The sequence below is a fragment of the Vipera berus genome (genome assembly GCF_964194415.1).
Source record: "Vipera berus genome assembly, chromosome: 4".
Lineage (NCBI taxonomy): Eukaryota > Metazoa > Chordata > Lepidosauria > Squamata > Viperidae > Vipera > Vipera berus.
The window spans coordinates 85,934,602-85,952,860 of record NC_138206.1 but is presented as its reverse complement, the minus strand read 5'-3'; the positions used below and the strand labels follow the sequence as shown (position 1 = coordinate 85,952,860).

Genomic DNA, 18,259 nt, shown 5'->3' with positions numbered 1-18,259 from the left:
AGTTTTTAAGAAGAGACTGGACAGCCATTTGTCTGAAATGGTATAGGGTTTCCTGCCTTAGCAGGGGGTTGGACTAGATGACCTCCAAGGTCCCTTCCAAATTATTATTATTATTATTATTATTATTATTATTATTATTATTATTATTATTATTATTATTATTATTATTATTATTATTAAGTTTAATCCACTTGCACTGTTTTATGTTTACATGTTTGATGACAAACAGCCTTATGTTTATAAGTGACAGTTTTCCTACTAAGTACCTGCATGTCATAAGCATTTGAATTAAAATTACCATATTAAAATCAAATCTGATGTTTTTTAATTTTTATTTGGTGTGCGTTGGAAGAGGGGTAGTCTTATATGGCGAGTATAGCCCAAACCCTATAATTTAACAGGAAATGTAGGGGGTCGTCTTATACGCCCAGTCATCTTATACGCCGGAAAATACGGTAACTGTTTAATTATATAAATAAATATATAACTAAAATTATATAAATAAAAGATTAACAAGATGAGAGTTCTGGCATCTTTTTTTTTTAGAAAAAAAGCCCTGCATATTAGGGTCAAAATAAAACTAGTAGCTAGTGAACTCTTCCAACACAGGAGCAATATGGCACCTCCAAGAAATGCCACTTGCCTTATATCACTGTATTCTGGACCAACTGATATTTCTGGACTATCTTTGATAACTGTTGCATGAAATATACACTGCAGTAGTCTAGCCCTGAGGTTACCAATACACGTATCACTGAATCAGGTTTCTCCCCCTCCAAGTACAACTTGTTACTCAAACAAAGCAGATAAATGCCCATCTTGAGACTGTTGTCTTAATGTTGTTAGCAGTTTAATCAATAAAGTTAAACTCAATCTCCAAAGTTTGTTTTAGTTTGAAAGAGTGATGAGCTTTCAGCCTGAATAGCTGTGATCTAGTTTTGTCCTAATGCCTTGCCAGTAACTGTGGCTGGCATCTTCAGAGGTACACTGAGCTGCTTTGTGGTGCATGTCTTGTCAGGTCACAGGCAATATGAATATACCTTTTAATTTCTCTATCTACGTTAAAAAAGGGGGGCACGATGGTCACTGGTTAAAGACACTGAATTTGTCAGCTGGAAAGCTGACAACCATCCCATTTGGCACATTCGACAAAAGAAACTCCCGGCTCTTTGTTGTTGTTAGCTGCGAAGTTGTGTCCGACCCATCGTGACCCTATGGACAATGTTCCTCCAGGCCTTCCTGTCCTCTATCATCTTCTGGAGTCCATTTAAGCTCACGTCTACTGCTTCAGTGACTCCATCCAGCCACCTCATTCTCTGTCGTCCCATTCTTCTCTTGCCCTCAATCTTTCCCAGCATTAGGCTCTTCTCCAGTGAATCCTTCCTTCTCATTAGGTGGCCAAAGTATTTGAGTTTTAGCTTCACGATCTGGCCTTCTAAAGAGCAGTCAGGGTTGATCTCCTCTATTTGATCGCCTTGCAGCCCAAGGGATTCGCAGGAGTCTTCTCCAGCACCATAGCTCAAAGGCCTCAATTCTTTGGCGCTCGGCCTTTCTTATGGTCCAAATTTCACTGTCATACATTGCAACTGGGAAGACCATAACCTTGACTATACACACTTTTGTTGACAGGGTGATGTCTCTGCTTTTTAGTGTGCTGTCTAGATTTGTCATGGCTTTCCTCCCAAGGAGCAAGCGTCTTTTAATTTCTTGGCTACAGTCTCCATCTGCAGTGATCTTGGAGCCCAGGAAAATAAAATCTGTCACTACCTCCATTTCTTCCCCATCTATTTGCCAGGAATTGAGAGGGCCGGATGCCATGATCTTGGTTTTCTTAATGTTAAGTTTCAACCCAACTTTTGCACTCTCCTTCTTCACCCGCAACAAGAGGCTCTTTAGTTCTTCTTCACTTTCTGCCATTAGAGTGGTATCATCTGCATATCTTAGGTTGTTATTTCTTCCGACAATCTTAATTCCAACTTTTAATTCATCTAGCCCTGCCTTTCTCATGATGTGCTCTGCATATAAGTTAAATAGGCAGGGCGACAGTATACAGCCTTGCCAGACTCCTTTCCCAATTTTGAACCAATCAGTGGTTCCGTGTCCAGTTCTCACTGTTGCTTCTTGGCCCACATATAGGTTTCTCAAGAGACAAATAAGACGGTCTGGTACGCCAATCTCTTTAAGAACTTGCCACAGTTTGTTATGATCCACACAATCAAAGGCTTTAGCATAGTCAATGAAGCAGAAGTAGATGTTTTTCTGGAATTCTCTAGCTTTCTCCATGATCCAGTGTATGTTGGCAATTTGATCTCTAGTTCCTCTGCCTCTTCGAAATCCTGCCTATACTTCTGGTAGTTCTCCATCCACATACTGCTGGAGTCTAGCTTGTAAGATTTTAAGCATAAATACAGGTAGTCCTTGTCTTACAACAGTTCTTTAGATCATGGCTTTTAGATCATGGCTTTTCAACCGGTGGTACATGTACCACCTGTGGTACATTGGCACCTGGCAGGTCGTAAATGATCATCCTAGAAAAGCGGTAGCTGGGGAGGGCAATGAGCTCAACTGGTGGCAGCACCACACAAGCCTAAGCGAGAGACAGCTGGAGCTGCAGGGCTGTCAGGACTCAGCGGAAGCACCAGGATCAGCGCCGCTTTCCAGCTGATCGGTGCTTCTTTGGGGCTGTCAGGGCTCAGCGGAAGCACCAGGATCAGCGCCAGGCTCCAGCCCAGAAGAAGCGCCGATCAGCTGGAATGTTGCAGCATCTCCAGGGTCTTGTGATTTACATTCATATACTACAGCTGATCAGTGCAGGGCTATGGGGGCTGAGCAAAGCCCAGGATCGTGTGAGCTGCTACAGCTGATAGGCTTTTCTGCAGGGCTATGGGGACTGAGCAGGATCGGTGCACATTTCTGCAGGGGTTGCAGGGGAATCAGCTGGAGGTGCATGGAAGAGAAAAGGGGGAGGAAGAGAGAGGAGAGGCTATAAAAGAAGGGGAGAGAAGAGAGGATATAAAAGGAGGGGAGAGAAAAGATATAAAAGAAGGGGGAAGATGATATAAAAGGTGGGAGAGAGGAGAGGATATAAAAGAGGGATGAGAAAAAACACAATATAAAAGGAGTGGATCTAGTTTCTCCACTGACTTTGTCAAAAGGTTGCAAAAGGGGATCACATGATCCTGGGACACTGTGACCATCATAAATATGAATCAGTTGTCAAGCATCCAAATGTAGATTGACCCTGGGGATGCTGCAACAGTCATAAGTGTGAAAAATGGTCATAAGTCACTTTTTTCAGTGCCGTTGTAACTTTGAATAGTCACTAAGAGAACTGTTGTAAGACAAGGACTACCTGTATTTTATCACTTTTTTCCTTTTTTTGGTCATCAAGTTTTGACAACCTTGCTAGGCCACTGGTGGTACTCGAATATTGCCATATTTTTCCTAAAAGTGGTACAATCTGTGAAAAGCAAAGTCAGTTCTAGGATTTTTCCCACAAAAACCCCCTCTGGGCCACCCACAGTTCATAGTTCACCAATTGAGTTAGTTCTTTTGCTTTGGAAAAAGCTGTCTGCTTTGGTCAAAACATTCTTAATCACTTGGGCCTTGTTAGATAATGTCTCCAACAAACGGTTCACTTGCATTCCATAGCCTCCCTCTACCCTTAGGAATTTGTCACCCTCCTCCCATCACCCTCCTCTTGTCACTCAAATCTGTGAGTGAAAGCAGGTACTGGCAATTATGGAGTTGAGTCAGGTCTGACATGGCAACCCTCCAGAAGAATGATAGCCCTGGAAAATAAAACACAACAGTGTACACAACTACTGTGCACTTCCAGGACCACCCTCACTTGGGCCAGATATTACTTCTGCGAAGTAATATCTGTCACTGCCACCCATTCTGTATCTGATATTGCCCCTCCATAATACTAAATACTGCAGTTTCCCTCTATGGTTCCAGGAGTTAACAATCTCTTTAATTTCATAGAGTTCTCCTCCTTTAACCAGAATAGGAGGAGGAGGAGGAGGAGGAGGCACTTCCGCAGTGGATTTTAATCCCAAGATATGGAAAAGTTTCAGCAGGCTGCAGTGAAATACAGGGAGACTTGCTTAAGGCTTGACAGCTGCAATTCTATAGTAACCGGATTTACAATCTGGGTAATTGGGAAAGGCCTTAAATGCTTTGGACCCAACTTTTTACAAAGCTGCCTCAGGTTGAGAAATTTTGTAGACAGGTACACTTCATCTCCCACTTTGAATTCCTGTTGTGCCTTTTTTTGTCTGCTTGCTTCTTTTGTGTTTCCCTAGCTTTCTGTAATGTTCTGCACACTATTCCCCACGTTTCCTTTAAGGTTTCCATCCACTCAGCCAATGATACCAAGGACGGTGGTCCCTGAGGTATCTCCAGCACTGGCATGAACTCCAGCCCATGAGCAATCCTGAAAGGGGTAAATCCCATGCTACTATGCACAGAGTTATTATATGCCACTTCTGCAAAAGGTAGGAATTTGGCTTAATTGGTTAGTTGGTAATTGACATAACACCTCTGGTACTGCTGTAACATTGAACTGGGCTGGTCACAGGCTCCATTGGTACTAGGACGGTGGACAGAACTAAGGCCCTGTGAAGAGCCAATTAGTTAAAGGAATTCCCACCAAAATTTTGTGGTGAACTGCACCCACCATCTGAGATGATGCACTTTGGGACTCCATACGCATGGTAAATATATTGTATGACCAGCTTTGCCAGGGTTCAGACGGAGGGAATCTTTGGGCACACTACAAAATGTGCCTGCTTAGAGAATAAGTCTGTAATGGTCCAAATTACAGTGTTCCCCATGCTCTCTGGCAAGTCCACAATAAAGTCCATGGAGATTTCCTCCCAGGAGTTCATCGGGTTGGCTATTGGCTGCAGTAACCCAGAGGGCTTCCCAGGCATTTGTTTTATTGAAGTGCACACAGGACAGCTGGCCACATAAGCTTCTACGTCCTTTTTCATCTTTGGCCACCAGATTTGTCTCTTCACTAGGAGCAGGGTCTTTAAGAACCCAAAATGTCTGTTGTCCTTGCATTGTGACTACTTTGTAAAATCCAGGTCTGCTGGCTGGCTGGGACATATATTTTGGCACCCTTCCAAGCCAGACCCTCCCTCACAGATAGGTCGTTTTTTGTGTTGCTGGAACCACTCATCTCTTATTAGGGCATCTTTTAAGGGTTGTGCTAAATCTTGGGCTGGCTCTGGCTGGAGTGTTGCTTGTTGTCAGGTGAGAGCCAGTTCTGTGCAGTGCTTGGATGGGATATTGGACATCACCACTGCCTCTCGGGCACTATTGTCCTGCGGCATATGGGAGAGGGCATCTACAAACAAGTTTTTTTCCCCTGACAGATACTGGAGTGTGAAGCTGAACCAGTTAAAGTGTTAGGACCACTGGACATCCTTAGGGAATAGCTTCTGAGGGGCCTTCAGCACTTCCAGTTATGATCTGTCCAGACCTCGGAAGATCTTGCTACCCTCCAGGAACTGTCTCCACGACAGGAGAGCCCATCAGACTGCGTAAGCCTCCTTTTCCCAGATGCCTTTCAGTGTTGGATAACTTGCAAGACAAGTAGGCACAGGGTTGTAATTCCCCTTTTGCACTCCTTTGCAGTAGGACCTCCTCCATTGCTACATTGATCCACCTCTATTATAAATGGCTCCTCTGGCTTGGGGTTTCAGGACCGGCTCCACAGCAAACAGGCACTTCAACTTTTTAAAAGTGGTTTGGCAATCAAGGAACCAATCCAGGGGCTGGCTGGGTTTTGGTTTCACCCCTCCCCTTTTAGCAAATAGGTGATCGGTAGGGCTATCTGGGCAATGGTGGGGATGAATTGGCAGTAAAAGTTTGCAACGCCTAGGAAACTCTGTGGTTGCCTTCTGGTCCGAGGGGGCTCCCACTCCAGTATTGCCTTCACTGTACTGGGATCCATCTCCACTCCCTCTTTGGAGATTGGGTATCCAAGGTAGTCTAAGTGGGTCTTGTGAAATTCACACTTAGACAGCTTCACGTAAAATTGGGTTTCCTGAAGTTTCCTGAGTATAGCTCTGACCAGCTTCATGTGTTCTTGGTGTGTATATTAATATATCGTTCAAGTACACTAAGACTCCCTTGTACAGGTGCTCATGCAGGAGCTCATTTATCCATTGCATGAATACAGTAGGGGGCCCTTACAGCCCAAACAGCATTACTTAGAACTGATAGCAGCTTAGGGGGCAATTAAAAACTGTTTTCCCCTCATCCCCTTTCTTAATCCTCACTTGGTAATATGCCTCCCTTAAGTCCAGCTTCGTGAAGATTTTCCCCTTTGCCAAGTAGCCTAGCATATCCCTCATAAGGGGGAGGGTACGTTTTCCACACATATGCTGTTCAGTCCCCTATAGTCAACACACAGTCTAAGGACCCGTCCTTCTTTTCTTTGAAAAGCACCAGGACTGCCCGTCCTGCTCCATTTCACTGCCTGGATGAACCCGCTCACTAGGTTCTTGTCTATAAACACTTGGAGTTTGTCCATTTCTATGGAGGTCATAGAGTACATTTTTGGCTTAGGAAGTTTGGCTCCTAGCATGATCTCTATCACACAGTGAGTGAGTCGCTGAGATGGGAGCACATCTGATTCCTTTTTGCTAAAAACCTCAGCTAGGTTGCAATACTCTGCTGGAATTAGCAGCTCTAACCCTTTTCCTCTTACTGTATTTGCAGTTTCCACTTTCACTTTTGTAGCCACAGGAGCATGGGTAGCTTCTTGCATTTTCCCCGGCTCTTGCTGATTAGTAGCTCTCCTTTGCATCCACCACTTTTCTCTACTCCAGCTTACAGAAGGGTTCCACTTTATCCATCACACTAGTCCTAGGACCATGGGCTCAGTCATCCTTGGTATTACAATAAACCTAATAGTCTCTACTTGAGACCCTACTTTGAGCCAAATTGGCTGGATTAGACAAGTGGCTGGCTCACCCTGTTATTGACCCGTCTAGTTGGGAAAATGCCATGGGTTGCCTTAGTTTTCTTAGCCTCAGTCCCAGCTTCTCCAACACCTGGTGCTAATCACACAACAGGTACAACCTGAGTGCAGCAATGCCATGATGGCCCCTCTTGCCCCCGAGGAGGGCACCACAATCCCCACCTGGGCCATCATGGGGATGATGGTGCCACTTACCATTGAGTCATCATCCCCCTTGCTATGAGTCTTGTAAAAGACCAGACCCTTTCGAGGGTTGGTTGGAGTTCTCTCCTCCTCACTGCCCTATATGTGTCCTCTACTTCAACTTCTCTTTTTCTTGAGTTGGCTGGTGGGCATAGGAAGAGTGCTGGTCATGGTACGAGGCACTTGGCTGCTCGATGACCCTCCTTTCTGCAGTGGAGCAAGTCCCTGGGGCTTGGCGAGGCTTGCCCCTTCTGGATGACAGTGCGCTCCTATTTCCCCCTCCTGGGGCCTGGGCCTCTTTCAGATACTCTGCAGGGCTGACTTTCCTGTGGGATGTACTCCCGGAACTCCATCAGGTTGATCTCCACTTTGCCATCATGCTTACAAGTTCCGCGGCACCCCTTGGGGCGTGCAGTTCTGTTATAGCTCTTGATCTAACTCCACTTGGAAGTAGGAGACCAGTGTACAGTTAGGCCAGTCAGGAAAGTGGTTGGCAAGACTGTGGAACTCCTGAATGTACTCTGCCACTGGCCACTTTCTCTGCTTAAGGGTGCAGATGCGGGATTCAGCACACTGGGCCATGGGATCCTCAAACAGCCCTCACAGGATCTGTATAAATTCATCTAGGTTGCCCAGCTCCCAAGCCCCAGCATCGTGCAGGGACACAAGCCATCCAGATGCGCCATCCTCCGTGTTGGATGCCACTGCATTGACCCAGGCTGCATCATCTGGGTACATTCCCCCATAGTGCTCCATATGGTGCCACACCTGGGCTAAGAAGTAAGCCAGTTTCCCAGGGTCCCCACTGAACCGAATCATGAGGGATGGTGGTGTTTGCTTGTCTCTTGCCATGATGTACCCGGATGGTAGGACCACTGTTGCCACCAGGAGGGCAGAGAGGCCTCGACCCCCATTTGAGCCACCAGGGCTGCTCTCTGCCACATGGAAGGATGGCAAAATTCTTTGCCGCTGCTCCCTGAAAAGGGGATCCAATTGTCCCAACAGGTGCTGGCACCACCGGCTACAGGAGGGGACGAGGTAGTTAGCAACTTGATTGCCTCTGTCCTGGCCAAGGTTGCCTTAGCTCCTGGTGATGTCACTCCCTTGATCTTTAGGCCCTGAACTTCTGTCTCAGCTGCTCCATTGATGGGCTGTGGGCAGCACTGGGGAGCTTCCACTCAATTGACCTCCTCACCTTCCATTTCCTCCCTCGGGGATTAGGAGGTCCTCGGCCTCTGCTGTCTTTCCCAATTTGCCACCCTGCATTCCCTAGTACAGGGCATCATGCAGTTATTCCCTTAAGCTCACTGACTGTGGCTCTGGCTTTTCAGCCCTCAGTTTACGATGTGCACCAGCTGGCTGCACCCCTGCCCCGGTCTGCAGTACCACTGGGGCTTCTTGAGCTAAGGGCTCATCCAGCTTCTTCCTCTCCTCTGATTCTTTGCCTGTTGCCAACATATCAGGTCATTGAAAAATCCATCTAGGCACGGTAGAAGCAAAGTCAATTCTGGGAGTTTTCCCACAAAAACCCACATAAGTAACTCCCTTTTCCCCTCCGGGCCACTCACACTTCATAGTTCACCCACTGAGTTCAGTTCTTTTGCTTTATGAAAAGCTGTCTGTTTCAGTCAAAACATTCTTCATCACTTGGTCTTTTTAGATAAAACCTCTCCGGCAACAGATGGTTCACTTGCATTCTATAGCCTCCCTTCATCCTTAGGAATTCACCACTCTCCTCCATCACTGTTTGGCAAAGCTATCAGCGAAAGCAGGTACAGGTTGAGTCAGGTTTGATACTGACAGCCCAGATTCAAGACCCGAGCATCACACAATGGGATGAGCTCCCATTCCTGCCCCAGCTCCTGTCTACCTAGCAGTTCGAAAGCATACAAATGTGTATAGATTAATAGGTACCATTTTGATAACAGTGTTCTGTGCGCTTTTGACATATAGCCATGCTGGCCACATAACCACGGAAAATGTCTTTGGACAATGCTGGCTCCCTTGGCCAAGAAACTGAGATGAGCACTGAACCTTAGAGTCAGATGTGACTGGACAGGGAAACCTTTATATTAAGAGATTTCAAGATATATATATATGACTAAATAAGTATTTTCCCTTTTTCCTAAAACTTGTATTTAAATTTTGATTTAAAATTCTAAATCACTGTGCAGGTAATTGACTAACTGCCTATACAGTTATCAACAATAGCAGACATTACAACTCAAAGTTAAAAGTAACAAATTGCTAAGTCACAAGGCCAAAATAGTTTCTGATAAGCAAACAATCCAGTTAAGGTCAGATAGCCTGAAAAAGAGAATCAGCATAAGAATATCTTCTGTATCCCTTTAAAAGAAATAAGCCAACTGATGGAAATGCCGTATAAAATTCATTGAAGAATGCAGACATAGAGAATCCAAGATGCTCTAAATAAAAAGTTTGCTTAGTATCAGAAGATACTGGAAGCATAGACCTATTCAAATGGATATGCAAAAGTAGAAATATTTGTTTTCAGCAGCTATGAAATATCAAGTACCATGTCAAGACTTCTGAACAAAAAGCCAGTTTTCTATACAATAAAGTATCTATTTCAAATAGTATGCCTGGAAACTACTATAAACTAAAAGAGACATTTTCATCTTGTCCACCAACACGCCGAAGCCCCACCTGCAGTCACTCATACCTTAGTCATCTCATTTGTCTCCACAATAAGCTCTATAGAGGATTGCCCAATAAACTATCCAGAAGCTACAATTAATTAAAAATATAATCTTCCTATAGGCTTCTGGGTGGGATTTAAGAAGCTGGTTATCACCCATTCTAAGACTCTATGTGGCCAGGCCCTGATTATTTGCAGCACCACTTTCTCCCATTCGAAATGCTCCATATGGTAGGCACTCTCTTGAAACAATGTCATCTGATGAGATCTAAGGGGCATATCATTCCCAGGGCAGTGCCTGCCCTCTAGAGCAGGGGTGTCAAACTTGCAACATCATGTGACGTGTCACAACTTTTTGTTGTGACTTTTTCCCCATTGCCAGCAGTGGGATCGGCGCGGATTCGCCATGACGCATCTGGCCCATGGGCCAGCAGTTTGACGCCCCGCTCTAAAGTTATTCCCACTCAACCATATGATAGGTCCCAGTTCTTTAGGCCTTTACAAAGGCAATGAAAACCTGGTCTTTCCTTGAGCATTTGGGTAAGAATGATTAGAGCTTCTATAAAAAAGGCAATAAATCTGAGTTCCTGGCTGCCAATTGTTTATATCTGATTTTATATATTATTTGATATTTGATATTTTTGTTTATCTATTTGAATACCTCCCAAAATTTCATATTTGAATTGGGTACTAATATAAACGCTTTACATAAATAAATAAATCAGAAGGCAGAAGGGAGGAAATCTACCAATGAGCTAACTGCTGACTTTGCAAGTTCCAGGCAACACATGAGGGCACATTATTAAGACAGGATGAAGCAGCAACTTATTCAAACAGAATCTCTACAAGCCATTCACAAAACAAGAACCATTCTGAAATATCAGCTATAGAATGAGAAAGTAATACAATCTACATATTGTATTTTTTGAACAATTTTTAATCAGTAGTCAATACAGGTTCTAGTTCCTTAATCAGTTTCCCTGACAAACTTAAAATTTTGAAATATAGACTACTACTCAAGTAGATTTTTAAATATTTTATCTTGATTTATATTCATAATGCAGTTAAACATTATCAAATAGGCACTTATTAGAAAAATGGCTCACATATAGCATTTGTTTGACATGCTCCTTCTCCAAGAATACCTGCTATGATTTACTTTCTGTGGCTAAAACTCCTGGCTTAAAGCCACTTCTCCGTTGCTGTAAAAATCAGCTGACAAACAACCCACTGATAACAGGGCCAAAACTCTTCCTGAGCTGTGATAAAGCCTTAAACTAATAATAATTTATATTTTATAAATAAGCAGCTGAAAAACATAAGAATTAAAACAAATTAAAAGTTCCAACTTACAAATGTCCAAACATGTTAATATGCACTTATGGAAAACCAAATTGAAGCTTGAGGGGACATTTCATTTCATTTCATGTTCCTCTTGGATTGCTATCAACTACTAAAGCCAAGACCAAGTGTATATGATAAGACTCTTTCTATACCCTCTAGAAATTTCTTCACAACCTGAATACATGCTTCAATACAATAACCAGGCATCACTCTCACCCACCATAAACCAAGCAGCAAAAATTGTATTAAAATAGTTATACTTTCACAATCATATCTCGATTGAAAAGCACCAGGACTGCCCGTCCTGCTCCATTTCACTGCCTGGATGAACCCGCTCACTAGGTTCTTGTCTATAAACACTTGGAGTTTGTCCATTTCTATGGAGGTCATAGAGTACATTTTTGGCTTAGGAAGTTTGGCTCCTAGCATGATCTCTATCACACAGTGAGTGAGTCGCTGAGATGGGAGCACATCTGATTCCTTTTTGCTAAAAACCTCAGCTAGGTTGCAATACTCTGCTGGAATTAGCAGCTCTAACCCTTTTCCTCTTACTGTATTTGCAGTTTCCACTTTCACTTTTGTAGCCACAGGAGCATGGGTAGCTTCTTGCATTTTCCCCGGCTCTTGCTGATTAGTAGCTCTCCTTTGCATCCACCACTTTTCTCTACTCCAGCTTACAGAAGGGTTCCACTTTATCCATCACACTAGTCCTAGGACCATGGGCTCAGTCATCCTTGGTATTACAATAAACCTAATAGTCTCTACTTGAGACCCTACTTTGAGCCAAATTGGCTGGATTAGACAAGTGGCTGGCTCACCCTGTTATTGACCCGTCTAGTTGGGAAAATGCCATGGGTTGCCTTAGTTTTCTTAGCCTCAGTCCCAGCTTCTCCAACACCTGGTGCTAATCACACAACAGGTACAACCTGAGTGCAGCAATGCCATGATGGCCCCTCTTGCCCCCGAGGAGGGCACCACAATCCCCACCTGGGCCATCATGGGGATGATGGTGCCACTTACCATTGAGTCATCATCCCCCTTGCTATGAGTCTTGTAAAAGACCAGACCCTTTCGAGGGTTGGTTGGAGTTCTCTCCTCCTCACTGCCCTATATGTGTCCTCTACTTCAACTTCTCTTTTTCTTGAGTTGGCTGGTGGGCATAGGAAGAGTGCTGGTCATGGTACGAGGCACTTGGCTGCTCGATGACCCTCCTTTCTGCAGTGGAGCAAGTCCCTGGGGCTTGGCGAGGCTTGCCCCTTCTGGATGACAGTGCGCTCCTATTTCCCCCTCCTGGGGCCTGGGCCTCTTTCAGATACTCTGCAGGGCTGACTTTCCTGTGGGATGTACTCCCGGAACTCCATCAGGTTGATCTCCACTTTGCCATCATGCTTACAAGTTCCGCGGCACCCCTTGGGGCGTGCAGTTCTGTTATAGCTCTTGATCTAACTCCACTTGGAAGTAGGAGACCAGTGTACAGTTAGGCCAGTCAGGAAAGTGGTTGGCAAGACTGTGGAACTCCTGAATGTACTCTGCCACTGGCCACTTTCTCTGCTTAAGGGTGCAGATGCGGGATTCAGCACACTGGGCCATGGGATCCTCAAACAGCCCTCACAGGATCTGTATAAATTCATCTAGGTTGCCCAGCTCCCAAGCCCCAGCATCGTGCAGGGACACAAGCCATCCAGATGCGCCATCCTCCGTGTTGGATGCCACTGCATTGACCCAGGCTGCATCATCTGGGTACATTCCCCCATAGTGCTCCATATGGTGCCACACCTGGGCTAAGAAGTAAGCCAGTTTCCCAGGGTCCCCACTGAACCGAATCATGAGGGATGGTGGTGTTTGCTTGTCTCTTGCCATGATGTACCCGGATGGTAGGACCACTGTTGCCACCAGGAGGGCAGAGAGGCCTCGACCCCCATTTGAGCCACCAGGGCTGCTCTCTGCCACATGGAAGGATGGCAAAATTCTTTGCCGCTGCTCCCTGAAAAGGGGATCCAATTGTCCCAACAGGTGCTGGCACCACCGGCTACAGGAGGGGACGAGGTAGTTAGCAACTTGATTGCCTCTGTCCTGGCCAAGGTTGCCTTAGCTCCTGGTGATGTCACTCCCTTGATCTTTAGGCCCTGAACTTCTGTCTCAGCTGCTCCATTGATGGGCTGTGGGCAGCACTGGGGAGCTTCCACTCAATTGACCTCCTCACCTTCCATTTCCTCCCTCGGGGATTAGGAGGTCCTCGGCCTCTGCTGTCTTTCCCAATTTGCCACCCTGCATTCCCTAGTACAGGGCATCATGCAGTTATTCCCTTAAGCTCACTGACTGTGGCTCTGGCTTTTCAGCCCTCAGTTTACGATGTGCACCAGCTGGCTGCACCCCTGCCCCGGTCTGCAGTACCACTGGGGCTTCTTGAGCTAAGGGCTCATCCAGCTTCTTCCTCTCCTCTGATTCTTTGCCTGTTGCCAACATATCAGGTCATTGAAAAATCCATCTAGGCACGGTAGAAGCAAAGTCAATTCTGGGAGTTTTCCCACAAAAACCCACATAAGTAACTCCCTTTTCCCCTCCGGGCCACTCACACTTCATAGTTCACCCACTGAGTTCAGTTCTTTTGCTTTATGAAAAGCTGTCTGTTTCAGTCAAAACATTCTTCATCACTTGGTCTTTTTAGATAAAACCTCTCCGGCAACAGATGGTTCACTTGCATTCTATAGCCTCCCTTCATCCTTAGGAATTCACCACTCTCCTCCATCACTGTTTGGCAAAGCTATCAGCGAAAGCAGGTACAGGTTGAGTCAGGTTTGATACTGACAGCCCAGATTCAAGACCCGAGCATCACACAATGGGATGAGCTCCCATTCCTGCCCCAGCTCCTGTCTACCTAGCAGTTCGAAAGCATACAAATGTGTATAGATTAATAGGTACCATTTTGATAACAGTGTTCTGTGCGCTTTTGACATATAGCCATGCTGGCCACATAACCACGGAAAATGTCTTTGGACAATGCTGGCTCCCTTGGCCAAGAAACTGAGATGAGCACTGAACCTTAGAGTCAGATGTGACTGGACAGGGAAACCTTTATATTAAGAGATTTCAAGATATATATATATGACTAAATAAGTATTTTCCCTTTTTCCTAAAACTTGTATTTAAATTTTGATTTAAAATTCTAAATCACTGTGCAGGTAATTGACTAACTGCCTATACAGTTATCAACAATAGCAGACATTACAACTCAAAGTTAAAAGTAACAAATTGCTAAGTCACAAGGCCAAAATAGTTTCTGATAAGCAAACAATCCAGTTAAGGTCAGATAGCCTGAAAAAGAGAATCAGCATAAGAATATCTTCTGTATCCCTTTAAAAGAAATAAGCCAACTGATGGAAATGCCGTATAAAATTCATTGAAGAATGCAGACATAGAGAATCCAAGATGCTCTAAATAAAAAGTTTGCTTAGTATCAGAAGATACTGGAAGCATAGACCTATTCAAATGGATATGCAAAAGTAGAAATATTTGTTTTCAGCAGCTATGAAATATCAAGTACCATGTCAAGACTTCTGAACAAAAAGCCAGTTTTCTATACAATAAAGTATCTATTTCAAATAGTATGCCTGGAAACTACTATAAACTAAAAGAGACATTTTCATCTTGTCCACCAACACGCCGAAGCCCCACCTGCAGTCACTCATACCTTAGTCATCTCATTTGTCTCCACAATAAGCTCTATAGAGGATTGCCCAATAAACTATCCAGAAGCTACAATTAATTAAAAATATAATCTTCCTATAGGCTTCTGGGTGGGATTTAAGAAGCTGGTTATCACCCATTCTAAGACTCTATGTGGCCAGGCCCTGATTATTTGCAGCACCACTTTCTCCCATTCGAAATGCTCCATATGGTAGGCACTCTCTTGAAACAATGTCATCTGATGAGATCTAAGGGGCATATCATTCCCAGGGCAGTGCCTGCCCTCTAGAGCAGGGGTGTCAAACTTGCAACATCATGTGACGTGTCACAACTTTTTGTTGTGACTTTTTCCCCATTGCCAGCAGTGGGATCGGCGCGGATTCGCCATGACGCATCTGGCCCATGGGCCAGCAGTTTGACGCCCCGCTCTAAAGTTATTCCCACTCAACCATATGATAGGTCCCAGTTCTTTAGGCCTTTACAAAGGCAATGAAAACCTGGTCTTTCCTTGAGCATTTGGGTAAGAATGATTAGAGCTTCTATAAAAAAGGCAATAAATCTGAGTTCCTGGCTGCCAATTGTTTATATCTGATTTTATATATTATTTGATATTTGATATTTTTGTTTATCTATTTGAATACCTCCCAAAATTTCATATTTGAATTGGGTACTAATATAAACGCTTTACATAAATAAATAAATCAGAAGGCAGAAGGGAGGAAATCTACCAATGAGCTAACTGCTGACTTTGCAAGTTCCAGGCAACACATGAGGGCACATTATTAAGACAGGATGAAGCAGCAACTTATTCAAACAGAATCTCTACAAGCCATTCACAAAACAAGAACCATTCTGAAATATCAGCTATAGAATGAGAAAGTAATACAATCTACATATTGTATTTTTTGAACAATTTTTAATCAGTAGTCAATACAGGTTCTAGTTCCTTAATCAGTTTCCCTGACAAACTTAAAATTTTGAAATATAGACTACTACTCAAGTAGATTTTTAAATATTTTATCTTGATTTATATTCATAATGCAGTTAAACATTATCAAATAGGCACTTATTAGAAAAATGGCTCACATATAGCATTTGTTTGACATGCTCCTTCTCCAAGAATACCTGCTATGATTTACTTTCTGTGGCTAAAACTCCTGGCTTAAAGCCACTTCTCCGTTGCTGTAAAAATCAGCTGACAAACAACCCACTGATAACAGGGCCAAAACTCTTCCTGAGCTGTGATAAAGCCTTAAACTAATAATAATTTATATTTTATAAATAAGCAGCTGAAAAACATAAGAATTAAAACAAATTAAAAGTTCCAACTTACAAATGTCCAAACATGTTAATATGCACTTATGGAAAACCAAATTGAAGCTTGAGGGGACATTTCATTTCATTTCATGTTCCTCTTGGATTGCTATCAACTACTAAAGCCAAGACCAAGTGTATATGATAAGACTCTTTCTATACCCTCTAGAAATTTCTTCACAACCTGAATACATGCTTCAATACAATAACCAGGCATCACTCTCACCCACCATAAACCAAGCAGCAAAAATTGTATTAAAATAGTTATACTTTCACAATCATATCTCGATTGGGGGACAGGAAGGAGAGCTATCCAGTAAGGTAAAGAAAGGAGTTCAGGGTGGCCTGAAGAAATAATTTAGAGTAGAGTAATTTTAAACAAGCAAGCCAAGTCTAACGTTGTCTGTAAATGGTGCAGTAACTGTTTCAGCTTTAAGAGAGGCTAAGGCACAGCTTCAGCTATTACGGCCCGGCTACAAAGTGGGGTAAGTCAAGCCCAGGGGAGGCAGGTCCCAAGCCGGGTGGAGCAACTAACAGGGCCGGGCAGTGAGTTGGCAGCCCGGTTGGGAGGGGACGAGAGTGAACTTCAGCACCAAGGAAGAAAAAAAAATGAAGTAAAATTTCCGAGAAGAAATCGTAAGGGACCTTCGAAAAAGGTGAAAAGCAGTGATTTAGGAAACGGCACCCAAGACGCAGAAACTTTGGAAGGGGAGGGGGCGTAGAAACAGTATTGTACTCATGCTAACAATGTTGACGCGATGCTACGGAAATCATTAGGGAGGACCCGCAGATACAACTGCACAGGACCATCCAACAGAGGGGCGGCCAGGCAATAAAAAGGAACCATCTGGGGAAGAAGGAGGGACTGTGAAGGCATCGCCCTCTTCTCTTCCCTCAGGCTCCCCCTCGGCCACTCCAGCTAAGGGACGATGCTTCGGTTAAACGCCCCGGTAGGTATCCATCGCCAGCTTCTTTCTCACCTTCTTTGTCGGCCCGGGCCGCGTTGAGAAGCAGCGCGACCAATAACCGCAGCGCTACTCCTAGCCAGGGGACTGCCGTCGTCGCCGCTAGGCTCTCGGTCACTACGGGAAGAGAGGAAGACCCGGTGGAGCGCGGAGTAGTTTCCCATTTCAGCCCTGTTGCTGCCTTCGTTGTTGCCGCCGCCGCCGCCGCCGCCATCATGCTCTTGCCGCCTCAGCGCCTGAGAATTCCGCGTCTGTCTGCGGGCCCCTCTTTGGCCCGTAGAGTGCGCGAGGCGGTTCTTCTCGATCGCTCGCTCACTCCACCCACTGTCGTTCGGCGCGTGCCAGAGGCAGCCGCTGCCGGGGCGCGAGCCCTCGGCGCGCGCACATGACTCACGGACACACACCCTCGGATCCGCGCGCATCAATAAGCAGGAGGCCGTGCTTCGAGCTCGGCTCCGCCTCTCCATGACGGACCAAAAAAACGGGAATGGAAGAGTTGCCATCTTGGATAAGGGCAAGGTACTAACCCATACGGTATTTTACAAAGAGCTCCGGAGGCCAAAACGGGCTGAGGCCATTCCATCATCTTTAGAAAGGGCAGATAGAAACTATTTTTTAAAAAAAGACGTGCTCCGGAAGTAAAGTTACGTCATGTTTCGTAAGAGCATTAATTTTCCCTTTAAAGCGACCTTTTCCAGTTGATTAAGCTTTCTAAAAGCATCTGTTTGTAGCATTCCTTTCGAGTTCTCATAATATGCGCGATATTTGCAAGCATTTTAAAATGGGAGTTTTGGTGTCATACGCCATGGAGTCAACCAGCAATCATTACAATAGTTCTGTAATAAGTTTGATTCGGTTCGTCCATCCTATCCACCGTGCCAGGCATAGTCGCTTTATTTATCATCCGATGCTCACTTTTAAGTCCTTGTGCATTTGGGCTAATGCCTGAACTTTCTCTAAAGTCCCGCCTCTCGCACTGATGCCTTTTCTGCACGGAGGAACCAGGTATCAGTCGCCTCAAAAGAAAAGGCACACACAGAATTGTACAGCACCTCCCTCGTTGCCCTTGCATTGGAATGGACTACAACTGCCATTGTCCCCATTCTGAGT

The 18,259-nt window shown here is 44.7% G+C and overlaps 1 protein-coding gene across 4 annotated transcripts in view; it reads right to left on the bottom strand.

Annotated features, from left to right (window-relative positions):
- TMEM131 (transmembrane protein 131) overlaps positions 1 to 17,491 on the bottom strand; it is a 159,992-nt gene extending 142,501 nt beyond the window's left edge. For 2 of the 4 annotated variants that reach the window (XM_081326462.1, XM_081326464.1), the window contains exon 1: positions 17,165 to 17,479. In XM_081326462.1, coding sequence (XP_081182588.1) covers positions 17,165 to 17,366 — 202 coding nt within the window. In that variant the 5' untranslated portion in view covers positions 17,367 to 17,479. Of the gene's footprint in view, positions 1 to 17,164 lie in introns of all 4 variants that reach the window. The other 2 variants (XM_081326465.1, XM_081326463.1) reach the window with 2 other exon arrangements.
- Positions 17,492 to 18,259: the final 768 nt, after the last annotated feature.